Here is a 20737-nt window from a genome sequence, read left to right as displayed (position 1 = left end):
GTCCCCCGTGCACGTCAGGCCCCCAGAGCGGAGTCCAGAAAACAGAGCGCCCTCGGGTTATCCAGAGAACCGACCCAGCCCAGCAGCGTGTGTCCCCAGGCTGCCCAGCCCCGAGCTGAGAGCACCAGCTTCCTCCGTCAGTCAGCCGGAAACTCGGGGGTGCGCTACCCTGGCCCCGGGCGTTGTCCCGACGCCCACGCAGGCTCCCTGCGGACCCCCCCCCCCCCCCCGGCTGCGTCCTCCCTTCTCGTGTGTTCCATGCAGATGATTTCGGTCCACAGCCCCTGGGGCACACAGCCTGCTCTCTCTGGTCACCCGGTGTTGGAGCAGAGACCGCATCTGACCCTGGCCGTGCGCCCCCCCCCCCGCTCCTCACGGAGGTCAGGTGCCACTCGCGACGATGCCCCAGCGCACCTCGTTCCCGGGTTGCCCCGTCGGAGGCGAAGGTGGCGGACTGTGTGTGTTGGCCCCCGCCCGTTCTCACATCTGCCTGATGGGACGCCCGCACGAAGGGCCTGGGTTGTGACCACAGCGTGCCGGCCTCCCGCTGGGTGGCGCGTGCTCAGATCCGGCAGCAGGCCCAGCTGCCTTTCTCTTTGTGGGCCCCTGTCCCTGGAATCAGGGCCACCCGGAGCCCAGCACGCCCTCACCCCGAGATCCGCAACGTCAGCGTGTCGGCAAAGTCCCTATTCCCAAAGATCACATTCGCGGGCTCTTCTCTGGAGGAGGCTGGCACCTTTCGACCCGCAGCCACTGGGATGCCTTCAGCGTGGAAGTCCACGGGCCGAACCGTCAGCCCAGTAGGGCGCCTTCCTCCCGCCAGGAGCGCAGAGGGAAAATCCGGGGAGGGAGCCCCGGCGTGGCAGCCTGGGAGTCAGCAGAGCCGCGGGCTCCTCCGTCTTCCGTGGGACCAGCTCCCAGCTCTGGACGGTGGTTTTGGCGAGGTGCCTTCCTGACTCTGGGGCCCCGGAAATGATGTGAACCGAGCGTAAGCCAAGCGGTTTCCTCGGGCCACAGCGACTGGCCCAGGCGCAGCGCGTCCCCAATCAGCCGAGGAGACCCAGGGGGCTTTCCCGCGGGTCCTGGAGAAGAGACGCCTCCCCAGCGCTGGAGACGGGACGGAGGAAGGTGTGCAGCCGAGGAGGGGCGCCCGCGGGGTCCTGCCACGTCCTCTGAGCCCCCGGCCGAGCGCGCCCAAAACCACGGCACCCCGGCGAACCCCCTCGGGCCAGTTTGGTGGATTTTCCGCCCCACGGGTTGTTCCTGCCGGATGTACCTGCCCAGCGGAGAATGGAGAGTGTATCCGGAAGGTTCTGTCGCCCGCTCTCCCGGGAGGCTTGTGCCGTCCCCAGAGTGGCTGCAGCCTTTGGGCCCCGTGTGTGTTTCAAAAACCAGCAGGGGTGCGAGCCTGCGGCGGGACGGTTTCCGTCCCGTGAAGGCGGCGTGGCTCTGAGGTGAGTGGCCGCCATCCACATGCACGATGAGGAGCGGGCTGCCTGGCAGGGACGTCCACAGCATGTGGAAGGCACCTCGCAGGGTCCCCCACCGGCCGAGGGGCTGAGAGCCAGCGCCCCTGCACCGCCACGCCGTAATAAACCCCCGACTTGCGGCTGCGTCAGAGTCTTGGAGGACGGAAAGGGGCCCCGTGTCTCCCAGTCCTCGCGTGGCTGGTTCCTCCCCATCCTTAGGTCTTTCGTGGGCTGAGCTGTGTCCCCCCAAACCCACACGGGGGAGCCCTGACCCCAGCAACGCAGGATGCGACCATGTGTGGAGGCAGCACCCTACAGAGGTGATGAGGTGAAGTGGGCTCCCCAGTGGGCCTGCCCCGTCTGACTGAGTCCCCAGGGAGAGCAAAGCAGGACACAGACACCCGGGGCTGGACCACTGAGGACAAGGCAGGAAGATGGCGTCTGTAGGCCCAGGGCAGGCCTGGGAGGAGCCAGCCCTGCCACACCCGGACCCCCCTCCACCCCTGCACCCGGACCCCCTCTCCACCCCTGCGCCCGGACCCCCCTCCACACCTGCACCCAGAACCCCCTCCACACCTGCAGCCGGACCCCCTCCACACCTGCACCCGGACCCCCTCCGGACCCCCCTCCACACCTGCACCCAGAACCCCCACCACACCTGCACCCGGACCCCCCTCCCACCTGCACCCGGACCCCCTCCCACCTGCACCCGGACCCCCCCATCCCCAGACCTGGGCTCCCACCTTCAAATGGTTAGGAGCACACACCTGTGGTTTTGGTCCCTCGGTCGGTGGTGTTTGTTACACGGCCAAGTTGACAAGGCAGAACTGAACTTGCCACGGGGTAGGTCACAGCTCCTCCCTGGCCGCCTAGTCTTCAGACCCCCCGGGGTCCCCACCGGCGGCCCCACCTCTGCCCCTTTCTCTGTGAAAGCACACTGCTTTGGGACAGCCACACGTGGCCCGGTGGCCACCTGAGAGATCCCCTGCACAGGCAGAGAAAGCAGGCCTGGCTTCCCCCACACCTAGGAGCAGCCAGGACGAACTCAGTTGGGACGGAGGGGACGTTCACACGTCAGGGCCCGTGAGCAGGGCGTCCCCTTGTTCACGGACTTGTGCCCAGGGACCCGTGCGTGCGGGCCCAGCTCCATGCTCTTGGGCTGTGGGCAGAGAAGGAGCCTGCTCTCGGTGGGGGGACCCCGAACTGCAGACAGGTGAGGGAGGCCACGCGGGAGGACGGTGAATGGCAGGGAGCAGGTGCGGGGAGGCCGGCCTCTCAGCCCACGGCCCGCCTCCGTTCCCCATGCCTCCTGCCGCCAGCTGCCACCCTCGAGACGAATTTCCGTCCTCAGCCGTCTTTTGTGTTGGACCCGTCGTGCGAGTTCGTGAAAGTTGTGCGTTTCGACCTCACTCCTCCAAGGAGAAGTGGGGTGAAGGCTTCTCGTCAGATGGCGTTTTTCTGAGTGACGGATCCTCGTGGCTGTGCACCTGTGGTGCGTCCACGTGGCGTCGACAGACAGCTCGGTCCCTCCAGCCGTGCGCTGGGCCTGCACCGGCCCGGGAGAGGCTGGTGGCTCCAGCCTGAACCCCGGCTGCACTTACTGTGCAGGAGGGAAGTCGGCCCTTTGGAGCAGGGCTGTGTGCGAGTGTGTGCGAGTGTGAGCGGCTGTGGAGTGTGGGCGTGGGAGCATGGGTGTGTCCACCTTAATCGAGTGGCCTCTGCCATCGGGAGGGACCGGGTGTATTTACACGAAGCTTGGAGGCACACGCACTTGGCTGGCTTCCTCCCGTGTTTATTTTGTATTTACTTTGTTGTCTCTTTCCTCCCGTCAGCGTGTTTCTGACGGTTCCACTGCGCTCCCGCTCGTCTTCCTCTGTCCCCTTGTGACTTTATTCCACGACGCTCATGACATCACAGCCCCTCGCCTTCTCAGGCTCCCCATAAACGGGTGTCATCCAGTTACACGGAAGAAGGAGATGTTGCTCGCCCTCCCCGGGACTCCGCCCCACCCCCAGGACCCCGCGCAACCTCTGGGACCCCAGGACCCCGCCCCATCCCCCAGGATCCCGTCCCATCCCCCGGGATCCCGCCCCATCTCCCGGGACCCTGCCCCACTCCCGGGACCCCGCCCCACCGCTGGGACCCCAGGACCCCGCCCCATCCCCCGGGATCCCGCCCCATGCCCCAGGATCCCGCCCCATCCCCCCTGGGGTTCCTGCCCTACCTCCGGGACCCCGCCCCACCTCCGGGACCCCAGGACCCCACCCCACTCCCGGGACCCCGCCCCACCTCCGGGACCCCACTCCACCCCAGCCTCCAAGACAAGACACTGGGGAGAACTGTGCGTGCCCCCCCTTGTGCTACTCTGTCCTTATGTGTGGCCGAGGCTGTGACCTTCAGCCCCGACAAGACCGTCCCTGCAGACCCCTCGTCCGCAGCAACTCAGCGGCTGTTGGCACCCCTGCAGAGCATCACCCCGGTGCAGGGCTGAGGCTCGGAGCTGCACACGCGCCTTCTGACGGACGTCTTCCGGAGGCCGGGCGTCCCCGCTTGCGGCCTTGCCCTTGGGTGTGAGATTTAGACCTGGCGAGGTGGGTGCGCCCCGTGCTGACCGGTGCCCGTGAACCGTGTCTCCCGCAGGTGCAGACAGGTGACCCACACCGCCGACCTGCCGCAGATCTCTGTGGTCTTCATCTTCGTCAACGAGGCCCTCTCCGTCATCCTGCGCTCCGTGCACAGCGTGGTCAACCGCACGCCTTCGCGGCTCCTCAAGGAGGTCATCCTGGTGGACGACAACAGTGACAGCGGTGAGTGGGGCCTGCGAGGCTCGCCGATGGCCTGCAGGAGCTCGGGCCGCGCTCCCGGGAGGCGCCAGGCCAGCGTCCTGCCCACCGCCCCCTCTCCGGGCTCCGCGGGCCCCTTCACGGGACCCTCCCACCTGTGCCTGTTCTTCACGTGGCCTCCCTGCTGGGGGCCTCGCCTCTTTGGAGGACACCTGTCCTTGCGTTAGGGCCACCCCAAATCCAGGAGGGTTTCATCTCAGGATCCACAGAGACCCTCTTTCCAAATAAGGTCCCGTTCCAGGTTCCGGGTGGACTCGAACTCGGGGCTCTGTTCGTTCCCCGCAGACGTTGTCCAGAAAAGCCCAACAGGCCGAGTTCACCTGTCACTCCTTGTGCGTGCAGGGCCCTGTGCTCCAGCGAGGGTCTGTGGGGAGAAGCAGGGCTGGGGCTCACGGGCGGGGCCCCCATCCGCCTCCCACACCCGCCAGGCACCGGTCCCCGGGCGGGAGCAGAGCGAGAAGCCTGAGCCTGCCACGGGCAGCCCCCAGACTGAGGTCCCTGTGGGCGCATCATGGTGGCCTCTCCTCTGTGCTGCGGAGGGGACGCTTGGGGGATGCCTCCAGAGCCCGCCAAGGGCAGGATGGGGCGGGAAGGACCGGCTGCCCTCCCTGGGGGGTCCCGTAGGGTCGGTGATGAGGGGGACAGGTGTCTTCGGGGCCCAGGCGTGGGGGGTGGCCCCTGCCCAGCCGCCAGCGGCAGCCCCCCTTCTCTTCCCCTAGCGGCCCTAACCTGCTGCAGGTTGTTATCTTTGGGAGTTTCCTCAAGTCGATTCCTGTTTTTTGTCGGTGCCTTCACCAATTTTTTAATAATTTATCGGTCTGAAGCTCTCATAGCATAAAATTAACCGTCTGAACAGCAAGTGCGCAGCTCAGGGGCAGGAAGCACACCCACACTGTTGTGCAGCCTTCCCCACCATCCGTCTCCAGAACGTTCCGTCTCCCACCCTGGAGCCCTGTCCCCACCGAACACTCACCCCCTCCACTCCCCCCACCCCTGGCACCCCCACCCCACCCTCTGCCTCTGTGAATGTGGCGACCCTAGAGGCCTTGGAGAAGCGGGGTCACGCGGTGTTTGTCCTTTTCTGTCTGGCTTATTTCACTGAGTGTCATGTCCTTGGGGGTTCATGCGTGTCGTGACGGGGGTCAGTCAGGATTTCCCTCTGGCCGCGGCTGGTCATCCACACCGTGATCCCCCATCCGTCCATCTGTGGACTTCCTCCCTCTCACGGCTAAGTGAATCGGTCCTGTTTCCTCCCGTCCCGGTGACACACGCCTCTGTCCAGTCGGTCCCGTTTGGCCGTCTTCTGTTTATTGTCCCCCTGCTGGAGTGCCAGCCACATGGGTTGGGGTCTCGCGGCTCTGCGGACTCCCCAGCCCCTTGAGTCACAACCCGCTACGGCAGGCCTTCTTCGACGGCGGCGAACCATGGGCCCGGGGCTCGCAGCGGCCCAGCCTGCCCCTGCCGACCCGGGGCGATCTCAGAGCCCTCCCGAGGTGTGGGTGCGATGAGGCGTCTCTGTGTCCCTGCAGCGGAGCTCAAGACCAGTCTGGACCAGTACGTCAACAGGAGGTACCCGGGCCTGGTGAAGATCGTTCGCAACAGCCGGCGGGAAGGCTTGATCCGGGCACGGCTGCAGGGCTGGAAGGCGGCCACGGCCCCCGTGGTCGGCTTCTTCGACGCCCACGTGGAGTTCGGCACGGGCTGGTGAGGGCAGGGCGCAGGGGGGCGCTGGCTGTAGGGACTCCCTTCAGGGGCCCGGGAGGATGGGCCTGGGGGCCCCCGGCGTCCGGATGCGGCCCAGGGGATCTGTGGGGCGCACGGCTCGGGACGCTTGCACGTGAGGACTGTCGCGTGCCCTCACCTCGCTCCCAAAGGGACTGGGACTGGCCAGCAGGGTGGCATAGCACGAGCACGCCGGTGTGGGCTCGGATCCGGGAGCACACACGGCTTTGGGGCACTTGCTGTGGGCACGTGCTGTCCAAGGCTAGCTGCCCAAGGCACCGGGCGCGAGTTGGGAGCAGTTTCTCATCCCCCGTGGGACCCTCTCGTCACCATGCAGGGGGCGAAATGGGCCTCTAGCCCAGACACGTGCAGGGGACTCGGCCAGGGAGGGACTTAGACGTGTGACCTCCACCCTGCACCCCGGGCGGGAAGGCCGGGCTCCGGCCCTGGGCCTGTGCTTGCCCTGCAGGCCTGATGCTCAGCGTGGCCTCCGGGCCAGCTGCACGCAGTGCAGGTCTGCGTGGCCTGGGGTGTTCGGGTGCGACCCAGGGGTCCCCGTGCGAGCCGGGCGTGGAGCCTGGGCCCCCTGACACCTTCTCCATCTCTGAGGCGGCCAGCGATGCCTTCGGAATGGCGTCAGTTGTCCCGCGAATTATCCACAGCCGGGGGGAGCCGGGGGTGGCCCAGACCTCGCCGACCCGAGGCAGGTGGTGCACCAACGTCCTCACAGTGGGTGTCTTGGCCGAGCAGCGGGAAGTGCTTGAGAGTTTTCTGGAAAGTGCCGGCTGTTAACTTCTCGTCTGGCGGCTGGGCCCTGCGCAGATGAGCGAGGACCTTATGGTAGCTGGGAGAGGGGGAATGTTCTAGGTCAGGGAACAAGAGTCAGGGTCAGAAGTCCGGCTTGCCAACACGGCGTGGGCGGGGCGGGGGCAGGGGAGGCGTGCCTGTCTCCTGGTCCTCAAGCCGGGAGCCTGGAGCGCGGCCGGGGTGCGGGGATTGTTGCCCGGACTGCAGAAGCCGCTGCCGGCAACCGACTCCAGACCCTCCGGATCAGATCGGTGCTTGCCTGGGAGGCGAGGGGACGCTCTAGACAACGGAGCGTGTGTGTCGGGAGTGGCCCACGGGCAGAGGGAGGGCCGACCCCAAGTGTCAGTGTCCTGGGGCTGCCGAACAGTGACCGCAACCCCCCGGGCAGCTCAAACAGCAGACACGACTCCAAATCCTGGGACACAAGGTGTCTCACCGCCCGGAGGCACCCGGGGAGGGTCCCGCCTCGTCCTCTGGCCTCTTCTGTCCTCACACCTAGCGTGTGTCTCTATTCTGTCTCACAGGTGGGCCCCTGTCATTGGATTTAGGGCCACCCTTGTCATGCAGGACGCTCTGCTCTCAAGATCCTTAGGTTAAACCGTAGCGGGTGGGTCCTTCAGTGAGCCGGGGGGGGATGGGGGGGGCTGAGCCGCAGGGAAAAGTCAGCCCAGGGTGGCCAGCGTGCCCATTTCAATAAAAAGTAAAACTCAGGATTCTTTTTTAAGTTTATTTTATTTATTTATTTTGTGTGTGAGACAGAGAGAGAGACAGAGAGAGCGCACACGCGAGCAGGCGAGGGGCAGAGAGCGAGGGAGAGAGAGAATCCCAAGAAGGCTCTGAGCTCTCAGCACAGAGCCCGACGTGGGGCTCGAACTCGTGAGCCGTGAGATCATGACCTGGGCCAAAATCAAGAGTCGGACGCTTTGCTGACTGAGCCACCCAGACGCCCCGTAAAATTCACGATTTTTATATCAAACCTCCCGATGCATATTTTTAAGCTTCGCGAAGCCAACGTGAGACATTCGCTGGGATCCCACGGGAGGGAAACGGGGGGATGTGCCGACCGAGGACGGCGGGGTGGATGAAGTCCTGAGCCTGTGCGGTTCAGCGGCACAAGCCCTGCTGTGCGTGCTCCCCGGGCCCCGCTCTCTGGGAGGGCCTCGTGCCCCGGGGTCTCCGAGCTTGTGCTTTCCTGCCAGCAGCGGCCGGCTCCAGCAGGGGCTCGGCGTCCCGCGGGCCGTGGAACCTTCTTCCTTCCGCTCTCCGGGAGCATCCCAGCTGCCCCAGGACCACGCGTTTGTGGCAAGGGTTGGTTCTGACCCTGCACGCGTTTCACGGAGACGTAAGTCTCTCCTGCTGGACTTAGCCTCCTGGCCCCCGCGTCTCTCTGCTCTCCCACCCTCGTGAGACAGCCCTCCTCCCGCCACGCGTAATCACCTTCTGCCGTTAATTACGCATTATCGTCTTCCCCCCCGACCCAGGCCCGCTCCCCAGTGCTGTGCTGTGTGGGTTGTGCACTGCACAGCCGTCCTCGGTGGCCATTCCTCCCTCCGCTACATCGCAAGCTCCCCCAAGGAGCCATTTGGGAGAGCCAGGAGCTGTCACATCAGACGCGACGTGAAACCAGTGTGACTTTAATTTCCACAACCCAAAACCCAGCTATCCATCTGCAAATAGTCCCCCCCGCCCGCCCTCCCCGCCACGGTCGCCTCCACACAGATCCTGCCTTGTTAGCAGACGTGACATTTGCAGAGGGCTTTGCTTCTCTGAGGCACTTTGCTGACGCTAATTAATTAGTCCTCCTCGCAAAGCCGAAAGGCAGCTGAATACCCGGCTCTTGATCAGAAGGGTGGGAGGAAGGCCACACGGCACCTGTCGCCAGGTGGGACCAGACGACTCACCCCGGGCCCTCCTGTCCCTCCCGACGGCGCCAGCCCCAGCCCCCCAGCAGCAGGCGGCCCACGACCACAGCTGGACTCCGGCCCAGAGGCTGGGCTCTGGTGGCGTCTCATCCTCGCAGGGACGGGCCACCTCCAAGGGGGAAGCCTGCTTCCGCGGGGATCCCTGCAGAGTCTCCTGCCCAGAGAGGTCGCCCGAGCGCCCCTGGTGCCCCGCTCTCTGGGTTCGCCGCATACGCTGCCCCGCTTCTCCAGTCCAGCCACCTGCCTGCTCCCCAGGCGCACGTCCCAGGGCTCCCGTGCTGGCTGTGCCCTCGCCCATCCCCCTGGCACCCACCGGCCGCCCACCTCCTTCTGGTCGTTGCCCAGGGCAACCTACGCAGACGCCTATTTAAAACTGCAACTCCAAGCTACCCTCGCCTTGCTGTCCTTCCCACGCGATACCTGTCACCTTCTAACATACGTTAACTTCTATGTTGATGCTTGGCCCCCGACCCCGTCGGGGCTGCCGCATGCTGTTGTGTAGGTTGTGCACTGCATTAAAGCACCCGGTAACCTCTCTGGTCCCCTCCAACATAAGTTCCCTGAGGCGTGGATTTATTTTTAAGCCTATGAATGTATTCCGTTGTTAGAACAGGGTACGGCCCTTACTCGGTCCTCCGGTTCATGTTTGCGAGCGAATGTGTCTTCCACAAGAGCAGGGAAGGAGGGCGGGGAGTGGGGTTCTGTGGAGGGAGTGGCTGAGCTTCAAGGCTGGCCGGTGGCCGGCCCAGCCGACCTGCAGGGGCTCTGGAGCCAGGCCTGCCCTTCAGGGGTGTCGCATCCCGGGCCCAAGTGGTTTTTATGTCCTTGGTGTCAGTCCTTGGCTGTGGGCAGCCCGGGAAGGGGAGGGCAGGACCCCAGGCGGGGCACGTCCGCGGCCCCACCACCCCCAGACTTGTGGCGGGGAATCCGTGGCACCTGCACTCCGTGGGCCGGCGGTCACCTGATGTCACCCTGCCTGTGGGCGCCGGGCCCCTCGTTGGGGCACAGGGTGGGGGTCCCCGCCCCCACGCCCCTCCTCACAGGCGCGTGGCTCCCCCCCGCAGGGCCGAGCCCGCGCTCACGCGGATCCAGGAGGACCGCCGGCGCATCGTCCTGCCCGCCATCGACAACATCAAGTACGACACATTCGAGGTACAGCAGTATGCCAGTGCGGCCCACGGCTACAACTGGGGCCTCTGGTGCATGTACATCATCCCCCCCCAGGACTGGCTGGACCGCGGCGACGAGGCGGCGCCCATCAGGTGAGCCGGGGCCCGGGTGCGGTGGGCGCGGGGGCTGCCGGGGGCAGGTGCTCTGGGCGGGACTCGGGGGCCTGGGGGCTGACCCCCGGCATGTGGCCTGAGTGGCGACCGGGTCAGGTGGGGACAGAAGGAGGGAGACCGAGCAGACGAGCAGAGAGGAGGAGCCCGTGGGGGAGAAGCAGACACGGACAGGGGACGGGGCACCAGGGACCGAGAAGCCTGGAGGGAGACAGGAGGAGCCGGGCAGCGTGGCTGCGCAGAAGTCACCGGTTTCTGCAGACAGGGCTTCAGACGGAGAGCCCACAGTTGTCCTCAAATGCGTGCACGTATTCAGGTCGGCTCCCAGACGTGAAGGCAGAGAGATTTTTGCACAAGATACACAAATCCAGCACCTTTTGGCAGGGGGAAGGCTCACACTCTCGCGAGGCGACCATTGGCCGCGGCCGGGATGGGGCCCCGTGTAGACAGGCGTGGGCCTCCAGAGGCCCCAGTCCCTCGCTCTCCATCACCCCCAGGCCCTCCGCCACCTGCTCGCGCTGGCTCATGTCTGCAGCACCGGCCGCGGGGTGCGGAGCCCCTGGGAATCCGCGCTCCGTGACCAGGTCCTGGGGACGCAGCCGTGGGGCCTGTTTCCTGGGACGAATGTCCATCTCAGGACCCCCTGACCCCCCGGAGCCTCTGCAGACCTCCCACAGGGGTCTGAGGTTTCAGGGGCTGGGAACCGTCCCTCTTCCTGTCTGTCCAAGCTGGCGCGTCCCTGCCGAAATCCTGCGTGGGAGTGGCCGAGACCACGTGTCATTGTGCCTTCGGAAGCTCTCTCTCCCTCGGGAGGGTCTTGTGGGGGCTTCCGGGCCCCCACCCCCTGCTGGCAAAGAGCCACGGGCACCAAATCAGGCCCCCGCACGGCCTGGACGTCCACTAGTGAAGTCAGCGGACAGCAGGGATGGACAGCTCGGCCCGAGCCCCGACCTCCCTGACTTGAGGAAAACCGCACCGCCGGCGCGGAGGGGCGCCCCGGACGAGGGGTCCCCGGACGCAGAGCAGCAGTCCCCTCGGGGCCTGGGGCCCGGCTCTGTCCCCACGGCCGCTTCTCAGAGACAGGCCCTCGACGCTCCTGGGAGCCGGAAGGAGCAGGAGCTGGGGCTCTGGAGCCTTTGCCGTCAAAACCGGGCCCAGAGCCATCCACGCGACCAGAAGCCGACCGACGGGCCGGGAGCCAGGAAGAGCGGCTTGAAAGTTACTTTTCTTCGTTCACAACGCACTAGGCGTTCCCCAGCTAGGAGCAGAAGAGGGGCCTGGCGTTTCGCATTTCAGGACTCAGAGACCCCAAGGTCTGGCAGCCCCTGGACCCCCTGGGCTGCCCAGAAGCGGGATTTTCTGGCCAGACGGTGTCTTGTCGAACTTGGCTCCTGCCTAGCACCACCTGAGAGCTTTGGACGCCCGAGGCCGAACTCCAGGTGAAGCTTTAAACAGATTCTCCACAAGCGGAGGTGGGCGTGGCCAGCATGCTCACCCCGTCGGGGGGTCAGGAGGGAAGCCGAGGAACCGGCGTGAGAAGAGGCGCCAGCTGGGCGCGGGGGAGGGCGCGGGGCCGCGGGACACCCATGCGAGGCTGCGGGCAGAGCGAGTTGGCCAAAGCTCGGAAGGCCATCGGCGGCTTTCCACAAAGGTAGAGAGCACGTCTTGCCGTCCGCCGGGAAGGGACCAGAGCCCGTGTCCACGCAGAGACTCTCGCGGACGCATACAGCCGCCCCGTCGTTCTCAGGGACGGAAACACCCCAGGTGTCATCAGGTGCGACAGATAAACCCGCTGGTGTCTGCCCAGCTGCCAGAACGCGTCCCGGAGTGAACGGGACAAGCTGTCCTACGAGTGACGGTACCGTGGAACTTCGGGCCCCTGGGCGGAGCCAGAGACCCCGGACACGGAAGCGGCCACGCTGTGTGACGCGCCTCACGGGACCGTCCAGGGAGGCGCCGTCAGGAGAGGAGAAATGACCGGCTTCCCGGGGGGGCTGGACAGCGGCTCTGAACTGGGGACTCGGGGTGATGTTCTCTGGAGGTCAGGGGCCAGGGCCTTTGGCTCAGGCCGGTGACGGAGGGTCGGGCGGGTCCCCCGGGTTCTGGAACGACGGGCCTCACGCACCGGAGTACAGATTCACGGAAGGAGGGCGCACGCGGACACGGAACCTCGGGGCCCGCAGGCGCGGAGTGCAGGCGAGCAACCTCGAGGTCCTTCGTGCCTCGTCCCGGTCCCCACCGGGAGGACGCCCTCGGGCCCTCCCGCTTGGCAGGCCCTCCGGGGGAAGCGCGCACGGCCGGCTGCCCGCGGGAGGCGCCCCTCACCGCGGACCGGACCGGAGAGCTGGCTTCCACGGGCCTGGCGGCCGGTCCGGGCTGGTCTGTGCCTCCCGCATCCTGGCCGGAAGAGCCACTGCCCCTCCGAAGCACACGGCTCGCACGTCCACGTCGAAAGCCGTGCCGGGAATTTACTCCGCGCCCGAGGGGCTGGTGTTGGAGGGTTTACTTTAGGAATTTTCTTGCCGCTCCTCACCCTCGAAGCTCGAGGGAGAGAGAAGAAGGGATGGAAATTGTAAGGCTTGGGTTTCCGGGGGAGACTTGTGCACACGCCCCAGTGCTGGAGCCCGCCCGCGTCCCAGGCCCTGAGCCCCTGTGCCCCTGCACCCCTGCGCCCCTGCACCCCTGCGCGGGGCGGGGCCTCCCGTCCCCAGGACCTGTCCAGAGTCCCACCCGTGTGTCTGGGGGACGGCGAGGCCCCTGCGGGTGTCGGCCGGCTTCCAGCTCGTGGAGGGAGCTTAGGGCGGGGCTGGGGGGCCACTCACAGCCCCCTGCCCCTCCCACAGTCAGGGGTGCGGCGGCGAGGGCCCGAATCCCGCACACACACACAAGCACACTCTCACACACACTTATACACACACACACACACACACACACACACACACCAGCACACAGGTATATACTCCCGGCTGCACACACACATACCTGCACGCACAACAGTATACACACACCTGCACAGGAGCACACACACGCATACCTCCTCCGTGCACACATACCCCGACACGCACACGCAGCTACACGCACACCCGCACACACATCCATATGCACACACACCTGTACACACAAAACCACGCAGACACGGGAGTGCACAGATGCTTGCACACTCACGCACTCCTGTGCACACATTCTCACTGGCACGAGTGCCCACAGACGCACACACGCGTAAGTGTGCGGACACACACAGATGCACATCACCACACACGCGTGGTCGCTTCTCTAGCTACACGGGAGGAACGGTAGCCGTTCCCTGTCTGACTTTTCTGCTGGTCTCCGGAGAGGAGCTTCCGGGTGCTGGGTGCTCGGTCACTGGCTCGGTCACTGGGTCCCGTCCCGTCCCCCGAGCCCACTCCAGCCCTCAGGCTGACGGCCTCCAGGCCGAGCTCCTTCCGGCCGCGACACGGCTTCGTGCGGATCGGGTTCCGCAGGGGCGCGGACAGAGAGGCTGAGCGCAGGGCGGTGGGCAGCGGGCCTGAGGCCGCACGGCCGGCGGCTCCGAGCCGGGCTGGGCGCTCGCTGCCCACGCCTGTGCCGTCCCCACTGCCCCCCGCCGCCTCTCGGAGCGCGTGGGCATCTCTGGCGCTCTAGCCGTTGCCTCAGACTCTTCTGAGAGCGCCGATTCAGGGCACAGCGTCCAGTGTCCCCACAGACCGCCCAGCGTCACGTTGCCTGCCCTCAGTGCCAGATGCGTGCACAGTGGCTCCCCACGCGCCCGCTGCCCGGTCGCAGCCCGTGGCGCACTTCCCAGGTGCCTGTGCTCGCTCAGCGAGCGTGTGCCCGGCGCGACGGGTGCTCGTTGCCTGGCCGAGCCCGTGAGCACGTGCTGTTCAAGGTGCCGGGGCACGCTGGCTCGCCTTGGCCCTTGTCGGTCTCCTGGAGGCCAGAGGGCGCATTGGGATCCTCATTGTATCAGCCCCCCCTTGTCTGGGGCTCCAGAATTTCACGGCTCAGGGGCGTGGATGTCCGTGTGTGTCCGTGTGTCTGCTGCAGACGTGTGCGCCTGCACGTCTGTTACCTCTCCCGGGGGAGTCCCTGAGCACGCCCCGCGCGCGCCACAGGACGACCCCGACGCGAGGACGCCCCACGACGTCCCCCGAAACCCGGGAGCCCCTCAGCCAGAGCATCCCGAGCCTTGCCGCGTTGCGTAATCACAGCAGAATCTCGCGTGCGGGTCAACTCCACGCCCACGGATTCCGCTCCCGTCACCTTGTGAGTTTATCTTAAGTCTATTTTGGAACTCTGAGCAAGGATAACAAATCGTTACCGGCTCTAATAGACTTGGCAGGGAATTTGGCGCTTTGGATTCACCAGAGAGCTCCCTGAGCTTTTCCACGGCTGTTGAGAAAACGGGAGAAATGACTCTGCACGTCGGTGAGCGCAGCCCGTCACACGCTTGCTATTGAAAGCCAAAGGCAGCGTTAAAATTTCGTTGCCGTTAGATTGGTGACCGAGATCTAATGACAGGACAAATCGAATGTTTGCATAAATCAAAGGACGGTCGTTTCTTTAATGCCCCTGTTATTCTGGGACGACTGACGGGCGTTGACTCCTGACTTCCCAGTCACTGAGCAGACGTGCTTCTTTTAAATTCTGACCGAGGGGCGCCTGGGTGGCTCAGTTGGTTAAGCGTCCGACTTCGGCTCAGGTCACGATCTCGCGGTCCGTGAGTTCGAGCCCCGCGTCGGGCTCTGGGCTGATGGCTCAGAGCCTGGAGCCTGCTTCCGGTTCTGTGTCTCCCTCTCTCTCTGCCCCTCCCCCGTTCATGCTCTGTCTCTCTCTGTCTCAAAAATAAATAAAAAACATTAAAAAAATTTAAAAAAAAATAATAAATTCTGACCGAGACCAAGTTTTGCTGTTGTTTTGCCGAAGAGGGATGTGCTCCTGCAGGAACAGCAGGGACGGGGCGGCCCCACCCCGGCGCCAGAGCGGCCTGGGGCCCTTCGAGGACAACCGGAACCCTTTGCTGGCTCCGCTTAGGGCTCAGAAGGCTCCAGTCGCTCAGCCTGCAAGCAGACCGTCCTTGTCTTTGTTTGAGACCAAATCCTTCATCAGAAGCTTGAAAGGTCTTGGTTTCTAACAGCATCTGGACCGGCTTCTTGTTACAGATACGTCTTCTGTTTGTCTTTCTGTGCTCGCCACCTAGAACACACACACTGGGTCCTAAGTTCACGACTGAACGAAGGAATGAATGGTGCGTGCGTGAAGAAGCGAACGTGTGATACTGTCCACAGTGACGCTGTCCTCTTACTCGCCACGGCTTTGTGTCATTGTGACCTGTGAGGCCACTTCCCAGGGACCCACTGTTGTGGGTAGAAAAAATACAGCTAGCACATAGACGCGTGATTTCACAGACACAGTTTCTTAAGACGAGGCAACGTTTACTGACGTTTTTTTGAACGTGTAGGTGTAAGTAATTACAGAAATAATGGAACAGATGGCAGTCTGTGGCCTACAGCTGCACAGGTTGCGCACTCTACAACTTCAAGGTATGTCATTTAGAGAGAGTCTGATATCAGTGAGGTTCCATCGAGTGGAGCAGTGCACAACCTAGGCAACTGCCTGTTGCAGCCCCGACTCCTAGTGTACAGGTAGGGCAACAAGATGAAGGAGACAGGCAAGCGACTCAAGCCTGGGGACGTTCAGGCGACCAGACAACTCACTGAGAAAACTGGTTTCTTTAAAATTCCCCGCACTAACTTGCCTGAGGTGAGGGCTGGTTTCTGTCGCCCGTTGATGTTCTTCAATTAGCGTTTGCATTTGGTCTGTGCCGGGTGCTTCACTAGGCTCTGAAGGATGCAAAGACAACCCCGTGGGGGCCTGCCCGTGTCCTGGGCCCTCCTGGCTGCCAGGCAGCCAGGGGCTCAGGATTACGCACCTGTGACCTGCTCACGTGCCGTCTCTGCTCCCCACCAGGACCCCCGCCATGATTGGCTGCTCGTTCGTGGTGGACCGGGAGTACTTTGGGGACATCGGCCTGCTGGACCCAGGCATGGAGGTGTACGGTGGAGAGAACATCGAGCTGGGCATGAGGGTACGTGTGCGGGGCTGCCCTGGGAACGGGGGTGCAGGGCTGCTGGCGGTGGGGCTGGCCGGGCCGCACGCTGCTGGTTACGGGTCCGTGGGACGTAAGGCCCCGAACCGGGAGTCGTCGTGAGAACCCACGGTGGCGCGGGACCGAGGAACGGGGCGCCTGTCGAACGCGACAGCAAAGGACGGTATTTCGTGTTGGTTTCGTTTGCCGAGTCACTTGTTGCCCCTGAACGTGCGGCACTGACGCGTGCTTGGAAACGTCAGAAGCTGGTCCTTCGGCACAGGGACCCGAGTGTCCACGACGGGACACCCGCCCCCGAGCTGTCCTGCGTGCCCTGCACCCGGTTCTGTGCTTGTCTTGGTTGGATGTGGGAGGCAGGGGTGCAGATGCGGGTCGTGGGCACCTGAGGCCACCATGGCTGTTCCCGGTGGGCGTGGAGGCAGTTTGTGCAAAGGCCCTGCGGACTGGGGAGGACATGGGGCTGCACGGACAGGGGAGGCCCCAAGCTGCCCTGGGGAGTGACTGAAATCCGTGAGGCTTGGCCCCCGGCCCTGCCACCCTCTTCCCCGCACCCCAGTGGCCCCTCTGCTTTCAAACTTCCTTGTCTGGCAGCTTGGAGAACTGACGGAAAGTTCTGGAAGAATCTTGGTTGCAGGTCAGGGACTCTGAGGTAGCAGAGCTCATTCATTCCCTCCTGGATGCCCAAAGCTGAGGGCCGACCTAGCCTCGGTGGGAGGGCGCTTCGTCGTCCAGTGCTTTGGGGAATGTCGTGGCTGGGGGCACACGTCCCCTTGGGGACAGCACCCTGGGCAGGACGTGGAAGAGTGTGAACGGCCAGAACCAGAACACGACGCATCTGAGCAGGTGGCTTTGGAGATCCCATGTGCTCAGACAGCGAGTTCCCAGCCAGAGACCCTCCCAGCCCCTTCCCCAGAGCCCGAGTTTCCTGCAGGGAGCTGGGCCTCATTTACCGTGCGCTGTGAGCGCCGGCTGTATGCCAAATCTGCAGCTCCAGAGGGAACCAACAGATGGAACAGATCCTGCTTTTCTGCAGCTCACTTTCCAGGGAGGAGGCGAGAAGAGAAGTGTGTCATTTGGCGAGAGCCGCCAAAGGTAGAAAGGAAGCAGGGAGGGGCAGGAGTGCAGAGGAGGGGCAGGAGAGCAGGGGAGGGGCAGGAGAGCAGGGGAGGGGGCAGGAGTGCAGGGGAGGGGGCAGGAGTTGCAGGGGAGGGGCAGGAGAGCAGGGGAGGGGGTAGGTGTGCAGGGGAGGGGCAGGAGAGGGGGCAGGAGTGCAGGGGAGGGGCAGGAGAGCAGGGGTGGGGGCAGGAGTTGCAGAGGAGGGGCAGGAGAGCAGGGAAGGGGGTAGGAGTGCAGGGGAGGGGCAGGAGAGCAGAGGTGGGGGCAGGAGAGCAGGGGTGGGGGCAGGAGTTGCAGGGGAGGGGCAGGAGAGCAGGGAAGGGGGTAGGAGTGCAGGGGAGGGGGCAGGAGAGCAGGGGTGGGGGCAGGAGTTGCAGAGGAGGGGCAGGAGAGCAGGGAAGGGGGTAGGAGTGCAGGGGAGGGGCAGGAGAGCAGAGGTGGGGGCAGGAGAGCAGGGGTGGGGGCAGGAGTTGCAGGGGAGGGGCAGGAGAGCAGGGAAGGGGGTAGGAGTGCAGGGGAGGGGCAGGAGAGCAGGGGTGGGGGCAGGAGTTGCAGAGGAGGGGCAGGAGAGCAGGGAAGGGGGGTAGGAGTGCAGGGGAGGGGCAGGAGAGCAGGGGTGGGGGCAGGAGAGCAGGGGGGGGGGCAGGAGTTGCAGGGGAGGGGCAGGAGAGAGATGGGGTAGGAGTGCAGGGGAGGGGCAGGAGAGCAGGAGAGGGGGCAGGAGTGCAGAGGAGGGGCAGGAGAGCAGGGGTGGGGGCAGGAGTTGCAGGGGAGGGGCAGGAGAGCAGGGGAGGGGGTAGGAGTGCAGGGGAGGGGGCAGGAGTGCAGGGGAGGGGCAGGAGAGCAGGGGAGGGGGCAGGAGTGCAGGGGAGGGGGCAAGAGTGCAGGGGAAGGGCAGGAGAGCAGGGGAGGGGGCAGGAGTGCAGGGGAGGGGGTAGGAGTGCAGGGGAGGGGCAGCAGTTGCAAGGGAGGGGCAGGAGAGCAGGGGAGGGGCAGGAGGAGCAGGGGAGGGGGCAAGAGTGCAGGGGAAGGGCAGGAGAGCAGGGGAGGGGGGAGGGGAGCAGGGGAGGGGCAGGAGTGCAGGGGAGGGGGCAAGAGTGCAGGGGAAGGGCAGGAGAGCAGGGGAGGGGCAGGAGAGCAGGAGAGGGGGCAGGAGTGCAGGGCAGGGGGTAGGAGTGCAGGGGAGGGGCAGCAGTTGCAAGGGAGGGGCAGGAGAGCAGGGGAGGGGCAGGAGGAGCAGGGGAGGGGGTAGGAGTGCAGGGGAGGGGATAGGAGTGCAGGAAGGGGCAGGAGTGCAGGGAGGGACAGGAGAGCAGGGAAGGGGGTAGGAGTGCAGGGGAGGGGCAGGAGAGCAGGAGAGGGGGCAGGAGTGCAGGGGAGGGTCAGGAGAGTAGGGGAGGGCCAGGAGAGCAGGGGAGGGGGTAGGAGTGCAGGGGAGGGGCAGCAGTTGCAAGGGAGGGGCAGGAGAGCAGGGGAGGGGCAGGAGGAGCAGGGGAGGGGGTAGGAGTGCAGGGGAGGGGATAGGAGTGCAGGAAGGGGCAGGAGTGCAGGGAGGGACAGGAGAGCAGGGAAGGGGGTAGGAGTGCAGGGGAGGGGCAGGAGAGCAGGAGAGGGGGCAGGAGTGCAGGGGAGGGTCAGGAGAGTAGGGGAGGGCCAGGAGAGCAGGGGAGGGGGTAGGAGTGCAGGGGAGGGGCAGCAGTTGCAAGGGAGGGGCAGGAGAGCAGGGGAGGGGCAGGAGGAGCAGGGGAGGGGGTAGGAGTGCAGGGGAGGGGATAGGAGTGCAGGAAGGGGCAGGAGTGCAGGGAGGGACAGGAGAGCAGGGGAGGGGGTAGGAGTGCAGGGGAGGGGCAGGAGAGCAGGAGAGGGGGGCAGGAATGCAGGGGAGGGGCAGGAGAGTAGGGGAGGGCCAGAAGAGCAGGGGAGGGGTAGGAGTGCAGGGGAGGGGCAGCAGTTGCAAGGGAGGGGCAGGAGAGCAGGGGAGGGGCAGGAGGAGCAGGGGAGGGGGTAGGAGTGCAGGGGAGGGGATAGGAGTGCAGGAAGGGGCAGGAGTGCAGGGAGGGGCAGAGGAGCAGGGGAGGGGGTAGGAGTGCAGGGGAGGGGCAGGAGAGCAGGGAGGGGCAGTTTTAAAGACATCAGTCAGGAACCCACCCCCCGCCCCGGTCAGAAGGGATGTCTGTAGAAAGACCTCTTGGTGCCGTGAGGGAGCTGTGGATGATCAGGGGAAGGGGTGTTCCAAGCAGAGGGCGTGGCAGATGCAAAGGCCCTGGGGCAGGGTCGTGCCTGATGCGCTCCAGATGTGACACCCGTGCGGCCGAGGGGCGACAGGGGAGGGAGAGCAGTCCGGCTTCTGCTCTGAGGGAGCCCAGAGGCACGGGAGGCTCTGGGTGGAGGCTTGGCTTCCACGTTTCAGGGATTCCCCTGCGACTCCGGGGTGGAGCGAGTGAGGGCCGGAGCAGGGAGGCCGGGGCTTCTGGGATAACGCAGGGAGGTGAGGCTTGGACCGGGGAGGGGACGGTGAGATCCTGTGTCGTCCGGGTACATTCTCGAGGGAGCGCACGCAGGGCTTGCTGGGGGTGGGGGCTCCGGAACAGTCTCCCGCTCGTGCTCGGGCCTGAGCAGCTGGGCGGGTGGGGAGGTTCCTTGGATGGAGGGGCCGTGGGCGGGCAGGGTGGTGGCCTGGAGTGGGGGGTTCCCAGAGGCCGGCCCCGCCCCACCACTGGGCCCTCGTGGGGCCGTGGCCTCCTCTGCCAAAGTGGCTTCCCTGCCGTGTTGGCTTTTGAAAAGTCCGGTGGGGAAAAAGTTGTTCAGACTCGTTTTAGTCTGAAAAAAATAAAACAAAATTGGGTTTTGATTCGGAGCAGAGGGCGCATTCGAAGGCTGACGTGCCGGGCTTTGTTCCCGGCGGGGCTGGGCCGGCTTTCCAGGGCCACTCCTGACAGCCAGCCCGCTTCCAGGGTGCGGGGTTTGGGCCCCCGAGTGCCAGCTGCCCGGTCGTGACCCGGCCTCTGCTCCCCCGCGGCCCACACGCGCCTGGGGTTCCGTCCCCGGCCCTCCCTGCCGTGACACGTGCGCCTCCACCTTCCTCCGGGGTTTCTGGCTCCCGTGGCCCTGGGTCCGAGCTGTGGAGTGCTTCCGCTCAGGTGGCTCGGGAATGGGGTCCTCTGCGGTGGGACCCCACCTCGGGGCCCACTGAATGGCACCCTGAAGTCACAGCCCCACTGGCCGCGCTGCCGTAAACTTCTGTCTGGGAGCTCGCCTGGCTGGCAGGCCGAGGGCAGGGCCAGGTTCCCAGGCTGCGGTTTTCTGACCTGAATCTTCTAGAGGTTTCCTTAAAACACAGACCCCTGGGGGCGCCTGGGTGGCTCAGTCGGTTAAGCGTCCGACTTCAGCCAGGTCACGATCTCGCGGTCCGTGAGTTCGAGCCCCGCGTCGGGCTCTGGGCTGATGGCTCGGAGCCTGGAGCCTGTTTCCG

General features: G+C 65.3%; 1 protein-coding gene across 1 annotated transcript in view; it reads left to right on the top strand.

Moving 5' to 3' along the window:
- GALNT9 (polypeptide N-acetylgalactosaminyltransferase 9) overlaps positions 1-20737 on the top strand; it is a 61063-nt gene that overhangs the window by 15950 nt on the left and 24376 nt on the right. Inside the window, exons 5-8 of the mRNA XM_030336492.2 lie at positions 4110-4276; positions 5842-6016; positions 9828-10025; positions 16011-16128. Coding sequence (XP_030192352.2) covers positions 4110-4276; positions 5842-6016; positions 9828-10025; positions 16011-16128 — 658 coding nt within the window. The remainder of the gene's footprint in view (positions 1-4109; positions 4277-5841; positions 6017-9827; positions 10026-16010; positions 16129-20737) is intronic.

This window comes from Lynx canadensis, chromosome D3 (genome assembly GCF_007474595.2).
Source record: "Lynx canadensis isolate LIC74 chromosome D3, mLynCan4.pri.v2, whole genome shotgun sequence".
Lineage (NCBI taxonomy): Eukaryota > Metazoa > Chordata > Mammalia > Carnivora > Felidae > Lynx > Lynx canadensis.
This window is presented reverse-complemented; position numbering and strand designations above follow the sequence as displayed.